Source organism: Filicampus tigris, chromosome 4, assembly GCF_054856515.1.
Source record: "Filicampus tigris isolate MCC_2025a chromosome 4, RoL_Ftig_1.0, whole genome shotgun sequence".
In the NCBI taxonomy this organism is placed as follows: Eukaryota; Metazoa; Chordata; class Actinopteri; order Syngnathiformes; family Syngnathidae; genus Filicampus; species Filicampus tigris.
Genome location: NC_141220.1, coordinates 23,110,088 through 23,126,470, shown reverse-complemented (window position 1 = coordinate 23,126,470; position 16,383 = coordinate 23,110,088). Strand labels below are relative to the sequence as shown.

At 40.2% G+C, this 16,383-nt stretch overlaps 1 protein-coding gene across 2 annotated transcripts; it reads left to right on the top strand.

The window, feature by feature from the left end:
• The first annotated feature begins 6,970 nt into the window (after positions 1 to 6,970).
• Positions 6,971 to 16,270, top strand: LOC147148984 (muscarinic acetylcholine receptor M2-like). Of its 2 annotated transcripts, XM_086028355.1 has the most exons (5): positions 6,971 to 7,108; positions 12,828 to 13,011; positions 13,780 to 14,652; positions 15,034 to 15,096; positions 15,243 to 16,270. In XM_086028355.1, exons 2-5 carry the CDS (start codon positions 12,859 to 12,861, stop codon positions 15,273 to 15,275), a joined length of 1,122 nt encoding a protein of 373 aa, XP_085884481.1. In that variant the 5' UTR covers positions 6,971 to 7,108; positions 12,828 to 12,858; the 3' UTR covers positions 15,276 to 16,270. The 2 variants fall into 2 exon arrangements, with proteins under 2 accessions (XP_085884481.1, XP_085884480.1); XM_086028354.1 differs by having other exon boundaries at positions 15,034 to 16,270.
• The last annotated feature ends 113 nt before the right edge of the window (positions 16,271 to 16,383 follow it).

Below are 16,383 nucleotides of genomic sequence, written 5' to 3'. Positions count from 1 at the left end.
GCATCCCCTTCCCTTGTGTTGCAACATGGGCTAATACAAATATTACAAACCAAACTTATTTTTTTTCATAGATGTTGCAATTCATGCATCCATTTTCTATTACACTTGATCCTGATCAGGCTCATTGGTGAGCTGAAGCCTATCCCAGCTGACTCTGGGTGAGAGGCCGCCTTACACTGGTCACCAGCCCTGGTCACATATGTATTCATTTACCAATATTGTTATCATTATTATACTTATTTTGTTCATTATTGTGGTTATAGTTTTCTGAGGTGTATAACTGTCATGCATCATACTCAGGTGCCCTTTGTACAATAGGTAAATGGGCCAACTATGACAAAACTGCACGTTTGTTTCAAATTGTGTGATGCATAAGATTCAATTTTTTAAACTTTCTTCAACACTCATTATGTAAGTAACTGAGACACTTTTAAAACAATATTTTTCTGTTGTATGTGTCACAGCCTGAATTGCATGTTTTGCCAAGATCACCCTTGCAGCATTTTACTTGCTATTGAACAAGCATTTGGCACTCTTGACAATCACTTGATAGTTTAGGCAAATCAGCCGGAACATTGGGTGAAAATGCTGGTGCTGGATTTGCATGGTCGACCTGCTCATGAGCTGCAAATGCTCACTAGCGCGTTTGCATGTGGCACTTGGACAGACAGACTGACAGGCATGCAGACAGGCAGGGATACTAAGGAGGCATTGTGAAGGAAATGGTAAACATAAACAAGTCTGAATTTGAAAATAAGAGGTGGCAAAAGTGCCTACACTCTATACTTAAGTACAGATTTTGTTACCAAAAAAAAACAGACCGGTAAACAGCAGTACTGATTCAACCCCATTACTAAAAGTGAGAGTTTTGAAGTTTTCACAGAAATACCTGTTGGCATGGCATGACAGTATTGCATGAGTAAAATGGTCTGTGAAGAAACCAGCTCTCTCAGGGCCCCTTCGCGTGCCTCTAATTTGTTTTGCAAGAAACTGTGCCAGAGGAAGCATAAACAATGGTGTCAATTTATTTGACATCCTTGGCCCAGGCTACAAGTTTGAGACCCCTGGTATAAATGAATGGACAAAGACCTTTACCTTCCTGTACCTCATGTGTGTTTGTGAATGAACAGGAAAAGTGTGTAATAGAATTGTTCAGACAGATGTCAAGAGAACAAGACGCAACAAAATGACATAATTATGAAGCCGTTCATTTTAATGTGCGCTAGCGCAATAGTGTTTGACCTAAAGTGGCACAGTCGTATTGTTAGGACCTATATGACTAAATGGAATGGAGGAGGATTGAGATGCGGTCAGAATTCATCCCCTCGCTTTGCATACAATTTCCATTGCAGGTGGCTTGTGTATTATGCAAACTGAGATATATAACCATTTCATCCCATTCTTGCCTGACATTGAAACAACCGTGTGAGCCGGGAGGGTAAAAGTGCATTGCGAAACTCCACAAAAAGACGCGTTTTGTAATCCTCACAAAAGAAAGAACAAATGCGTTTTGGGAGTGTTTTAGGCAATGGAAGTTGTGTATTAATGTCACCAAGACACAGCCGTGATACTGCACTTCCAGGCAAACAGAAATGTTTTGAATCTTTGAAGCGACCGAGCCTCACAAGATCCTGAGTGTGAGCTGAGGACAGATAGTCAGCACTTTGTCGTTCATTAGGCCTGCACTGCCTCCGAGTGGGACCCATTAGCCACAATGTGTGCGTGTGTGGGCGCGTGTGTGTGTAGGTGCGTGTATGTGTGTGTGTGCGTGAATGTATGCATGTGCGTGTTAATTATTCCAAACTGGAAGCCCAAAGCTTCACGCATCGCTGCCAAACATGTTGCCATTACTATTGTAGTCATTATGTTACTGTAAATATCTTCTCGTATTATAGTTTCAACTTTCAAACAACAGATCAATATTTATTTAATTATTTCAATTTTGTTTACTTTTTTTTCCAAAACTATTTGTTTAATCATGCATCACGAAATGATTTTGTCTGTCACCCACTGCCCACCCACTGAGTTTGATGGGAGAGAATGTCGGAAAAAATAAATAATCTTGATGCACATGAGCACTGAGGGACAGGAGACAACAAATAATAAAAAGGACAACATAATAAATATATCAATAAATAAATAAATAAATAAATACAAACATACATACATACATACATACATAGTGTGAAAAATTGTGAAATCACATATTCAAAGAACTAAACGATTATTTAAAACATTAAATAAGTGTTGAAATAAGCAAATGAACACTGACATTACTATTTTTAAAGATCCATGACACATTTACATATTTATTTAGTTTAGTTCTTCTTGGCGCTTTTGGTCCTCATTAATTGATATGACTCTTAACAGTCTTGTTGTGACACAGTCATCCTCTGTGTGGCAGCAGAGCTCCAAAACAGCATTTGCACTTAGGGAAGCATTAACCGTGATTTTCAAAGCTCAAATTTATTCTGCTTCAGTAATATCACTTTATGGAATTATCGTTGCTGTACTTAAAACATACACATATGCACACAAACAAGCCCACAATTGATTCCGTGGCTGGACAAATAAATGGTTAGATTGTGTTGTCTGTAAATAGAGTAACAAATGTTTAGGTATATATTAGTTATTAGTCAATTTTGTGAGGTTATGCGAGTGGCCAGACTGGAAAATGTTAGGTTTTGCAGAGGATAGTCAGGTGACATTTTGGCGCCAGAAAAACACACAGGCCCTGTCGAAATTTGAACTCATTCAACTCAATTTCAGTCACAGTTGAAATGTAGTTTAAATGCCCTGTCGAGATTTGAACTCATTCAACTCAATCCCAGTAACAGTTTAAATGTATTTACAATGAGTGGCCGGGGTAAAACTATAAACAGGGGGTTGACGCTGGTCTTGAAATGAGAAAGAGAACATGTAAACTCCAAAGTTGTTTCTCCTGTGTTGTCATCTTAGTTTGATTTCTACACGCATCAGTTAACATGTCAGCAGGAGTGTTACGTAGCGTTCTGATGCTGCTATTGTGTTTCGCTCTACGCAATCCATTCAGATTCAAAAAGATGCTCCAACTAAATGACCTAATTTCTCCTAAAAAAAAAAAAAAAAGGCTTGGGGCATGGGTTCGAATGGCGAAAAAGAAAAGCTTGCTTCATTGTTAGCAGCAGGTTTTTTTCCCTACTTCTGAATGGTACAGAGCAAATGAGGATGTTGTTCTGGCTGTATTTTGCACGTAATGTTTTTCCAGGACCGCTCTCTTGCTCTGACATTGGCAGAGAAGAAAAGAAAACATTTACACCAAATAATTGGAAGTATACAGATAAGGAAACGATGGGGCATGATGTACATGTGTAAAGCGGCGGTGGCTTTTATCTCTCATGACGCCATACAATCCCACACAGTACTATAGATTCCCATGCCCTAGAGCGCTGCATCCTTTTATCAGTCCTATTCACACTTGCTTTTCAGCCCAGCATGTTATATGTGTTGGCCTTCAGAGCATGAGGTCAGCGTGTATGTGCCTTCCCACAAACATATGCTAACAATTGAATGCAACTGAGGCTGAGGGTCTTCCGAATCAGTAATGCTGGCTGATGTAACTCCAACTATCTTAGCAGAAGGATTGTTTCTTCGACCAATCACATTTCAACAACGCCAGCCAGTCATCTCGATGTTATCTGCATTTAACCCTTGTATGGTGTTCGTATTTTTGTTACTCAGCCAGTGTTGATGGGTCTGGTGGACCCGCTAGAGTTTTGGGTTTTCAAACCAACACAATCAAATAATTTTCTGTTAAAATACACAACACATGTTTACTACATCCCAATTGCAAGTCAGCAAACATTGTTCATATTTGCCCTTTACCTTTGTTAGATCACATAATGAATTAATGTGCTACTTCTTTTTTAAAAATAAAATGTAATAAAAAAAAATTTAAAAAAAGAAAATCCCATAACAGTGTGTTTCTGATATGCCTTGGGACGGGTCCCCGTTCAATTATATATATATATATATATATATATATATATATATATATATATATATATATATATATATATATATATATATACATATATATATATATATATATATATATATATATACATATATATATATATATATATATATATATATATATATATATACATATATATATATATATATATATATATATATATATATATATACATATATATATATATATATACACATATACATATGTATATACATATATATATATATATATATATACACACATATATACATATATATATATATATATACATATATATATATATATATACATATATATATATATATATATTTATGTGTGTGTGTGCTTGTATGTGTGTACATATAGAGTATATAGAGTCGCTGATGGTGTAGTGGTACACTCGCCTGACTTGTGTGCGGGCATCATGGGATCAGTTCCCACTCACTGACAGTGTCTATGTGTACCCTGCGACTGACGGGCGACCAGTTCAGGGTGTAGTCCACCTTTCGTCCAAAGTCAGGTGGGATAGACTCCAGCACCTCCCCGGAACCCTGTATAGGATAAGCGGTGTTGAAGATGACACACACACATATCTAGTAGACCTCACCGAAGGCTAAGGTATCAAATGCCAACAGATATGTTGTATGATGTTACCATGCAAAACAGCTGCCCATTGCCAGCAGGATTAAAACATATCTGTATGCGTTCTAATTAATTATACATTCCATGTTGCACTTAGAACATGGCGCAATCCTATTCCAAAGGTATTTTTTGTGCTATTTCTCTTATTCAAATTCAACACATGATCTACTAAATATCGCAATCATCACTGGTGTCTTTTGTATAATCAGCGGAAAAAATATTAACAATAATACTCAATAAATGACTGAAAGTGCACCAGCGACTGTGGCTCTCCTTACCAGCATATGAGGGCATGACAGTATATTAATTGCTCCATTTTTTTCCCCACTTCATTGAAGGAGCAGTGAAGCTGAAGCTCATTCATAACTCTGGATGGTATTTTGGATCTTTGCATAAAGCAAAATAATGGCCAAGTGATGGCTCCTCAGTCCCAAAACTTCTGAGTTGGGACACTGAAGTTATGTTCTAAAATCAGAGATGTGAAATTTACATCTGTTCTGAAAGTAAAACCCTACCACAGTTTGGCTTTAAGCCACAGGTGCTTCTACTCAGCTGGCAGGTGAGCAAGCTCGTTATGTCTACCAGTAGGGGTCAATTATATAACATAACGTCGCTGTCCTGTGAAAAACACTTATCTCCAATTTTGGAAACTTTTTAAATTTTCACTTTAATGCGATATCTGTAACGCAGAAATATGATTCACGCAAAAATAAGAAAAAAAATGGAGATAAGTGTTTTTCACATGACAGCGACGATAAGCAACACTGATACTACTTAGTCAATATACTGCGAGAAATTTTAAAGAGGACCATTTTATGGAAAATTCACTTTTTGAAGGCTGGTCATTCTCCGGTTGTCATGTAAATTAGCCCATCTGTTACATTTCTGTTTGTTGACCCGTTCAAATAAGAGTTCATGCTTCAGTCTCTTTATTTGTCACTCCCAGTTGAAGTTTCCTGTAAAGCTGACATGTAAAACAAAAGATAATTAAACATTGTACATTCAAACACCAAACTGTTCGACCAAACAATATAAATTTGTTTGACCAAAGTCCACTAAATGTCAGCAACATACTGTATAAAAACAGTAAAAAATAAAATGACAAAATATAAAACATAAAATAAAATGGCAAAAAATGGGAATGTACCAATGGAGGCGTGGCCTTTTCTTCTCACTGTTACTGTCATTATAATTCAAGCGGAAGTCAACCCAAAGATATTTTTTTCAAGAATATGTTCCCAGCAGGCCCATTTAAAAAATGCACTCATTTTTAGCCATCTCTGGGGGCGGCCATTTTGTCTTCTGTCGACTGAAAATGACATCGCAACTCCTCACAACGACCAATCACGGTTGACCTGTTTTCTGAATCTGAGCCGTGATTGATCGTTGTGAACAGTTGCAATGTCATTTTCAGTCGACAGAAGATAGAATGGCCGCCCCCGGAGTTAGAATATATGGAATATATTCTTGAAAAAAAAACGTTTGCGTTGACTTCCACTTTAACGTCTTCCAGCAGACCTCATTGCTACCTGGTATTTGTCGGCCCAACATGATACAACACTGAGTGCGCACACTTCTAAATCAATATACTCTAATATTATTTAAAAATCAAACGTTTATCCATATAAAGCGGGGGAACACTGTAAGGCCATTATCCAAGGCAATAAAATGGCATTCCAAGTCTCCTACCAAGAACTAACCATTCATTAGCGTATGACATTAACATCGGAATATTAATTACAATAGTACAGGAGTGTATTAGAAACCTGTTGGTATACGGCGTAGTCATAGATTCGTGTCCTTGACAAATGTACCACTCATGTCCACGCTCACACTTTGAGCACTCTTCATTTGGCAATATTGTTGTGCAAAGTGCAACCATTCTTCTTTGTGATAATTCCATCAAAGGAAGGTCATCCACCAGCTGGAGCACACTGCGTCACAGGTTCGTTGAAAAGGTCAAAACAACAGAGTTTTAAAGGTTAACGTCCTGCGGCGATGGGATATAGCAGAGCGGACCGTCCTGTTTCTTTCTTTTTTTCGTTTTTTTAATTTTTTTTTTTTTTTTTTAAATTCCGGCCTTTAATTGTGCCTTAGCATTTTTATATTCCCTGCCACATTGGGCCTACAGCTGCGAGCAGAGGCCACCACGCTCTCTCGCTCTCAAACAAACAGCTCCCGCCGCCTGTCTCGCCTCTTGTTTATTCAAATTTGCCACTCTGGCTGCAGGCTTACAACACTATAGTCACTAAAAGCTCCTGTAGATTCCTCTCCCTGTCTCTCTCCCTCCCTCTATGCCTTAACTGTCTGTCAGCCACACACACACACGCTGGCAGAGGAGGAGCAACATCCAGTTACTTTCTGCTCGCATCCAGTTTGTCCACAGAGGTGACAGTAACATGGAGCACATGAAGAGTGCTCATCCACGTCATTGCATACACGTAAGGTGAGATTCGGCAACATACTTTGAAGGTAAGGGCACTTTTTAAAAAAAAATAAAGTAATGACATTATTATTATTGGGAGTGTGTGTTATAATAGATGAGAAATGATGGTCCAATTTAAATAACTGAGGTAACCAGTTGTGTTTGGTCATCTGGTGGAACTCCTCCTTTCTGTGTTCTGCATGCATTCCCCCTGAGTGATATTCTAATGTCTCACTTATTCATTGTACACTTCATTGATTGCCACCGATAGATCATCAGGAGAACAGAAGGAAATGATCCACTTTCACTGTATTTGCCCGACAATTATTATTTCTTCACTACAAATATATCTTTGCTCATCTATCTATGCCAGTGGCGTGTACAGTACTGTTGTGACAAGAAGAACAATTAACTCATTCACTGACAGACACTTTCACACTCTATTTCACTGTAACATTTGAAAACATTTGGAAAAAAATATAAATAAATTCTAGGGATTAAATGGCTGGACTCTGAAAAGACAAATAAATATGTCCTTGGCAGTGAATGAGTTAAATCCTCTTCCATTTGATGGCAGAAGGTACAATAAACATGTGTATCCACCTGTTTCCATTTATAAAGCAAAATAAGTCATGGATTCAGTGCTCAAGTAAACCAGCCTAGATTTCACACAGTTTAGTCACTTTGTGAGAAAAATGAGACGAGAGCATCATTATTTCAGTACTATTCATACTTAAAAAGAAAAAAAAAAAAAAGATTGGTGGTGTGCTGTGAGATTTTTCTAACAGCCTAGAGGATTCCCAACTGCGGCTTCCCCATTCTGGTGAGTCCGAGTGCATCCGAGGAATCCCCTGAGTTGTGTGCAGGAAATTAGATGACTGAAATAAAGTTATGTCTCTTAATCACTGCTGCTGGTTTGCTGTTGCAGCTGCCTCTCCCTTTGCTGCTACGTATTGTTTCATTCAGAACAGTGTCCACTATTTTGACTCAGACTCACGTACACAAACACACACCACACTCTCCGACCACCGTCACCATCTTGTGTGAGGCCACAACTCAGGCAGATGTGAAATTTCCCACTTCTCAGAGCAGGGACACACTGAGCTCAAAATCGCTTTAGCAAACAAACGTTGCTAATTTCCGCGATAATAGCAAGGAGGATCATCTGGACTAGTTTAGAATCGTTTATCAAATACAATGACAAAAATGTCAACAAAATACATCATACTCACCAGAGATGCTTGTATTAAATGCATTCATGTGTGCAGGTCGCTACAGATGTGTTTTGCAGTCCAAAAGTTTTACTCTGACCAACCAATCAGAGGTTGGGCAATTGCTGATGTCATTAAGGGTTTTTGCTCAAGCCCTGTGAGAATGAATTGGAAATCTGATTGATTAAAGAAACAGTCCAATTGTTAATATCGTTTATTTTTCATAAGCCTACTGATTTTGAAAGCCCTGGGCAGATTAGATTGACATGGGAACACATCGATGATGAAATCTGATTAGGCGAAAAAAAAAAAAAAAAAAAGAAGAAAATCCCAAGATCCACACGTACTAGATGCAGTGCAGCCATGTGAAACAGGCCTGCCCCAGAATACAGGTGGAAGAGACCCATCAGCATGTCTTACATCACCTTCCATGAACAAGAAAGTAGCAATCAAACTCTCCATTATTTGCACAAACAACCCAGGCTAAACATAGATCTTTTATGACATACAAACATCTTCGAACGTGTGATATGTGTCACTTAGACTAGTTGCTTTCTTTATACCAGTTACTATTTTCCAGTTAGAAATGGCTTTGGAAGGATGTTGTGAGAAACTGTGTTTATATTCTCTTTTATTATGCTATTTTCTTTTTTTACAAAAAAAATGTGGTGTTTTGGGTGGGCTGGAAATGATTAATGGCATTTCAATGTGGAAAATGTATTGATATATGAGTAAACTGACTTATTTGCTTGGTCACTGAAAAAATTAAACTTATAGTTTCAGAGTATCACTGTATACATTTTTTTCTAATAATTTGTTGAGATTGGTAACAGTCACAGACCAAAATGGTTATGACCTGTGGCGTTCCCCAGGGATCAATCCTGGGACTGCTATTGTTTAATCTGTACATGCCTCAATTAGGATGTGGATGAAAAACAATGTTTGTCCTGCTAATCTCGGATCAAAACTGAAATCATTGTCTGTGGCCCACTTAAACCAAGCAAAGGTGTCAGCAGCCACCTTGAATCTCTAAAGGATGTACATGAAGTTGTAACACTTTGCTTTAATGGGCCAAAAAAAGCTGATGTGGCTAGATCTGGCCCCTAGATCTTGAGTTTGACTCGTCATGTAATATGTTTGCCTTATTTATCACTCACATTTACAGACAAGGTCATGTTTTAATGATAGAGACTAGGCTGGTCTATATTTGTAGAGTGCATGATTAAAAAAAAAAGCTTGCTACCCTCTGATCCCTCTACTCATTAAACGTGTCCTTTGATGAAGCTGTGTACTCTGTGTAAGGTCCACACTCACACATTCTCTGATATCTGTAACCATGCTGCTGGTTTTGGCTTTTCATCTCCCTGCTAAACAATGACACCAGATCTGACATTTCAATATATCCACACTCTTAAAACTGCTGGGTTAAAAGTAACCTAAATTGGGTGAAATAGCTAATCATGGGTCCAAAAAGGGTCAAGCCAATGCTGTGTAATTTTTACTCAGTGCATTGGGTTGCTGATTTTGACCAAGATTTTACCAACAAGGGGTAAAAACTATGCATACTGATGAGTTAAAACTACCAAGATGTTGGTTACCAGGTTGCTGTGGTAAAAAATAATACAAAATTATTATCAACATTTTCGAAGAATAAGAAGCAACATCTCACTGTCAGGGGTTGCCACAGCAAGCCACTCCCATGATATGTTTGGCACAGTTTTTACACCAGATGTTCTTACTGACGCAACTTACCCGCTTTCCATGGGTGGGTCATCCATCCTGGTCTAACATATCCTTGATTGTTTCAACTGTAATAACATGGAGGAGATGATTCACAATTACAGCCAGCCCTGCTAAAACAGCATAACTCAGAAAAATTGGTCCAGCTATGTCCAGTCTGAAAAACATGTCGATGTGATATCCATACGTACATCGTACACCAAACTGAAATCAGGTTATCGAGTATACATGCAGGCCATGCGTAAACGCACACGCAGTTGTTAGCGGTCTTGCCACAGAAAAGACTTGGAATACAGTAGCTCTGCGATGAGCTAGACATGGAGTTAACAATGCAGTAATGAAGTTTCAGGGGTCTGTAAGAGCAGGAAGGAAACGTCTCTCAGGTACAATATGATGTTATCATGTGGCCTAATGGAGCCACTTACAGGCTCAGAACAGCATGCAATGGCCCTTGAGTGTCTTTACATTGATTTTATAATGAAAATACATCGCTTTGTCACATTGTAATGTTGGACATATTTGGTAGCCAGGTTTTTTTTTTTTAATTTTATTTTATTTTTTTAATGGAATTACGTCAACTCCCCTTGCATTGAAATGGTTGTTTTTGCCTAAAGTGTAGTGTTTGCTGTCAGCCTAATTGTTGTTTTTTTGGGGGGGGCTGCCATTTAAAATGTACAGTTTATTACTGATCTCTAAACGGGTGCTTTTATCCAAAGCATTATATAGCAGCATCACGAATGTTTGGAAGTGTAGTGTGGGTGGCCATAGTGGAAACATCATAACAAATGGAGCAGTTTTTAAGCAGATAAAAATAAATAAATAAATTGAAATCATTCAATTGAAATCATACCAATAACATTTTTACTTTTTTTTTTACAATCACAATTAATGTGGGGGACATTTTCCCATCCCACCTGCAACAGGAGAAAATCCACAATGCTTGGATGGCGGCTTATCGTCGTTGTCCTGTGAAAAACACATTAAAAAAATGTTTGCATTAATGGATTTTCAACTTTTGGTGTTACGCATATCCCATTAACGGGATTTTTCTTTTGGTAAGATGACAAAATTGGACATACGTGTTTTTCACAGGACAGTGACTACATGTTGCTCCAAAAGATGCATGTCCCTTTCACAGTGACTTGCCATCAGGGTCTTCAAAACCTTCTCCGCAGGCCCAAACACAATCAGAAGCAGAAGCAGCACAATCAGTCAAGTCATGTGGCAAAATGGCCGCCCCTTGCGATGGACAAAAACGGGTGGATTTTAATGCTTAACTCATATTCCAGAATACTGTGTTTAAACTAGTGGGGCTGCATAGAACATTTTCTTCCACTTTAATGCCACATATTGGTGTATATGGACATAAATCGGATATGTACTGCTTGGGCGGGAGACTATTGAGAATCGTCCATGAATCTGCAAAGTTGTTTTCAGTAACAGTTTAGTATCAGGCAGTGTGAACGTAGCCATAATTATGTAGAGGTATTTTTCAGAAGACATGACACATGACACATGACACAATCGGGATGATAAGTGCCCCACAGATGGGGTCGCGCGCAGAGAAACCGGTATGGCGTCCGCTTTGCATTGTGAAGTTTTAAGCCATAAACCATGTTAACTAACAAAGATTTTCTGAAGTTTTACATATTGATGCCAGTTCTTAATGCTGCGCTTCCTGATCGAGGGATCAAAGGTCGCGTTCTTTGCATTCATTGTTGGATTTCAGCCTTGCCATTTACATGCAGAGTTTTCTTCACATTCTCTGGATCTTTTGATGATATTATGGATTGTAGATGATTTCCAAGGCAGGAGGCAGGGAATTTAATGGAACCCTCTTGAGGTATAAAGGTAGGTGGCTGGCCGCGTTATACGCTCCCATCCAACCTGTCAGGACATATCCAATCAGGGTTTACACTTCCAGGTCAGTTAAGATGCTGGTTGCAAAGGCTTCCCAAGGGAATAGCAACATTCATTTACTGTGATTTATTGTCAGACAACCAAGCCTCAATTTGCCACTGTTATGAGATTTCTGACTATTTTTCGACAGTTATTAAGTCCTTCTCACAGCCTAATCATAATTTAATATCTTAAAATGTGCTCTCTTGGTGCCGTGATGTTTATTTCAAAAAAGGAATCTTCTCATGTGATGTCTCTAAACCGCAAAATGAAAGAGACTGTCTTAAAAATGAGCCTGCGAGATGCTGTAAGTGAGTCTCGACGACGATCCCGTTTGAGCCTCGGGGAAGCCTGCGAGCAAACAGCAGATTGAGTTACGATATCTGCTTCCTATTTGCTCGAAAGGGAGGCTTTTCGGAAAAGCTGGTCGTAATGCAGTCATCTCCAAATCAACAGAATGATGATGCCAAAGACTAGGATCTGCGCAATACCATTACATTTAATAATTACTGTACATCTTGTGGGCATTCAGATTAGGAATGACCGACTAATATTTGCCGACATGCGGCTGCTCTGTTTTCAAACGCAGCTGTTAAAGTCTTTATTTGCTCACCTGGTTACTTTTCACACATACTCAGTGGTAAGCTGAAACACTGTCAAACACCTGGCAAGTGTTACAGATCATTTTGCATTGACGACCTTCAGTGGTGGACTGTAATAAAGTGCAAATATTTTGTTACTGTACTTCAGTTTGATTTGACTTAGTCATAAGTAAAGCTGTTGAATCAGTACTTCTGTGTTTACTAAAGTCAATTTTTTTTTTTAACACAAGCAACCGTGTGAGCGTGAGTACTTTTGCCACCTCTGGTGATGCTGTTGTTAGATAAATGAAAACTGTTTTTTATTGTATCTGCAGCCTGAAGAATCTTTGACCACACACACACTCAATGGAGACTGTAAATACCAGCAGCGGAGGTGAGGCTGGCCTCTTCTCGGCCAGTTCGTACAACGCAGTGGAGATTGTGCTCATCATTCTGGTGGCGGGATCTCTCAGTCTGATCACCGTCATTGGAAACATCCTGGTCATGCTCTCTATAAAGGTTAGTTCATTGCTTTGCGTCGAAATTGAAGTCAAATCTAGCTAATGAGTAGAATCCAATGTGTTTACTTGGAAAAGACGCCTTTGGGACAAAAACCTGCCCAATTAGTGCATGAATAGTGCGTGACAAGTCAGACAGTGTCAGACTGTCAAACAGAAACGCGAGCCAAAACACTGAGAAAAGAACGCATGCCGACCGAAGTGGTGAAAAACCTTAATGCTCTGTTTCCATTATGTCCCCGACAGCCACTGTGATCACATTTCAGGCGACCATTAACAAGCCACGACTGCCATGGATGACTGGACAGATTTTTTTTAATGAAAGAAAAAAAAAATTACGAGTGTTTTTGAATCAAGCTACCTTTTGAAATGTAAATAACTGCAGGTGTGCCGTCCTCTTTTGTAAGAAAATGTATTTCACATATTCAAACTACGGATGCAGAGCGGAAGGCTAAAATCACCATTCAAGCAAAATAACCTGTTTTCTTAATTGATTTGCCTTGGCCAAGCCTGGACATGGAAGGGTGTGTTTACTACTAGAATGCTTGAGCTTTTGTCACCCAACCCCCCCCCCCAGAGTAAGCATTTCTTTGCTCCTTTTTCCATTATCAATTCATATTTTACCCGTAGCTTTTTGTAAGGTCCCCCCACTGTGGCGAAGCAATTACAGAACAAATGTCCGGGCATGTAATCTAATCGAAGGGAGAAAACATACATCACACAAAAAGGATTAGCATCTGACAGCCCGCTCCATGTGGTTTCTCCAAAGGTAAACAGGAACCTGCAGACCGTCAACAACTACTTCCTGTTCAGTCTGGCCTGCGCGGACCTCATTATCGGCGTCGTCTCCATGAACCTGTACACTGTCTACATTGTGATTGGCTACTGGCCCTTGGGAGCGGTTGTGTGTGACCTGTGGCTGGCGGTGGACTACGTGGTCAGCAACGCCTCAGTCATGAACCTCCTGATCATCAGCTTCGATCGGTACTTCTGTGTCACCAAGCCTCTGAGCTACCCGGCGCGCCGCAGCACTAAGATGGCCGGTCTGATGATCGCCGCCGCCTGGGTGCTGTCCTTCGTCCTGTGGGCGCCGGCTATTTTGTTCTGGCAGTTCATCGTGGGTGGGAGAACCGTGCCGCCGGGCGAGTGCTACATCCAGTTCTTCTCCAACCCGGCGGTTACGTTCGGCACGGCCATCGCGGCCTTCTACCTACCGGTAGCCATCATGATCTACCTCTACTGGCGCATCTCCAGGGCCAGCCGTAGCCGCGTGCAGAGGGACAGCAGGAAGACGTCCGGCACCAGTATCGGAGAAGCTCACTCTCACAGTCAGGAGGACGCGGGCGAGAACCAGATCCAGAACAGCTGCATTCAGAAGATGAGGCAGCAGCTCAGGGAGGCTGTGCAGAACAAGGAGAAGGAGGCACTGCAGCAGCAGAACGGAAGCGCTCCTTGCAAGGAAGACAAACCCGAGCAGGTAGAAGCGGAGGCGGACAGCGTCCAACCCTCCACGTCTACGGAGAACGAGATCCCCGTTTCGGTGCTGAGAGGACTGAATGCCATAAGAAGGATGAACCAGACAGAGCCGGCCTCCAGGGCAACATCCTTGACGGACTCTCAAGCCACAAGGACAATGCTTAAGGTAAACAACTTCACTCCTCTGTGTCAGCATACTCAGGGTATGATGACTGTAGTACTCGGGGTGACCATATTACAGCAAGGTGGCCCACTGTCCATTTTTGTAGCTGCCAGCGTGATAGCTTAAAATCAACAATTAGCTTGCCCATGCTGTACTACGTACTTTCCACTCTTTGTATTTGGAATTTGGGAGTTGGGGCTTGGCTTGAGCACAGACTTTGCTGTGGATGGCTGGTGCTGTTTGGGTTTCCTGAAAAGTAGTGATTTTGGAGATGCGAGGATTCCTCCAGTCAGTGACAAAATGTAGGTCAATGCTTGTGATACCATTCAGGCCAGCAATGAAGGCCCTACTGCCCCCGCTGATGTGATGCCATCTATTTTCCAGGTGACAAAGCAGAGTGCGGTGGCCAAGTGGCGCAAGAAAAGCACGTCCTCGCGGGAAAAGAAGGTGACGCGCACCATCATGGCCATCCTGGTGGCCTTCGTGGTGACGTGGACGCCGTATAATGTGATGGTGCTGATCAACACCTTCTGTTCCGTCTGCATCCCCAACGCCCTGTGGACCATCGGCTACTGGCTGTGCTACATCAATAGCACCATCAACCCCGCCTGCTATGCCCTCTGTAACACCACCTTCAAAAACACCTTCAAGCATCTGCTGCTGTGCCAGTACAAGAACATACGAGCAATGCGGTGAGGCTGCCATCAACGCAGACTCTGTGCGTCAAATGTAAACTAAATGCTGAAATGCTGCGTGCATTTCATTTAATGAACAGAGGTACCTTGACTTACGAGTGTCCCAATTTAAGAGTTTTTGCGGGTTAGACCCTACTTTAGTTTTCTTCTTTAGTTTTCTTTTACTAGGTTTGGGCCAATCCATCTCTTTAGGTGCCCCACAAGGCTCATTACCAGGGCCCCCTGTTATTGAATGGAGATGTGCTATGTGGATACAAGATCTGCCATAAAGCTTTACATTTTTTATTTTGCTTTTATACAATACAGTACAATCTTAATGAAAAAAACATTCTTGCTCAAGGAACGAATTGAACTCGCAAGTCAAGGTATCACTGTATTTACTCATTCACTGCAATGGTTTAACATTTAACAAGACCAAGATACATTTGTGTAGTTTACTGGCGTCCTCCAGTTTTTGCTCCTTGTGAACATGTGTGTGCAATGTGTCGTGTTCAGCGGGGTACCACACGTGACATTTTTTTTTAATGTGTGAAACCCCACACATGATGAGGACTAAATTGACAAGTGTGTGTGTTCAGACTTGAATGTACAGTATATTAAAAAAGAAAGAAAGAAAAGAAATGTTCAAACGATGAAGTAGAAATAGAGGAGATAAGTATTCGGCCTGATTGTCAATATGTGTGTACCCCGCTTTAAAAATAACCACACTGTGTAAAGTGCTTCTCATCATGTGTCAAGTGTATGGAAATCACCATAAACTATTAGGACACATTGTGTTAGTGAAATGTTGCACAGTGTGTGCGCATCTGTGTTCATGTTCGCTCTATGTCGAGTGCACGTCGTGAAAGTAGTCCAAATATGATATTTATTAATACCTGTATTGCGCTCTCCTCCTCCCTGAATGAATGTTTACATAAAATAAATTAATAAATAAATCATGGCATGAAGATAATGTTGTTGCATGTTTAAATAAACTGAATAAATGGTTGGGGCATTTTCTTAGATTTAAAGAAATGAGAAAGAGCTATAAAGCACAGGT

Bases quoted from the DNA above. Each gene is read 5' to 3' on its own strand.
- LOC147148984 (XM_086028354.1), top strand. From the start codon at position 12,859: ATGGAGACTGTAAATACCAGCAGCGGAGGTGAGGCTGGCCTCTTCTCG. The intron at 13,012-13,779 runs GTTAGTTCATTG...GTTTCTCCAAAG, and splicing joins TGGTCATGCTCTCTATAAAG to GTAAACAGGAACCTGCAGAC. The intron at 14,653-15,033 runs GTAAACAACTTC...TCTATTTTCCAG, and splicing joins CCACAAGGACAATGCTTAAG to GTGACAAAGCAGAGTGCGGT.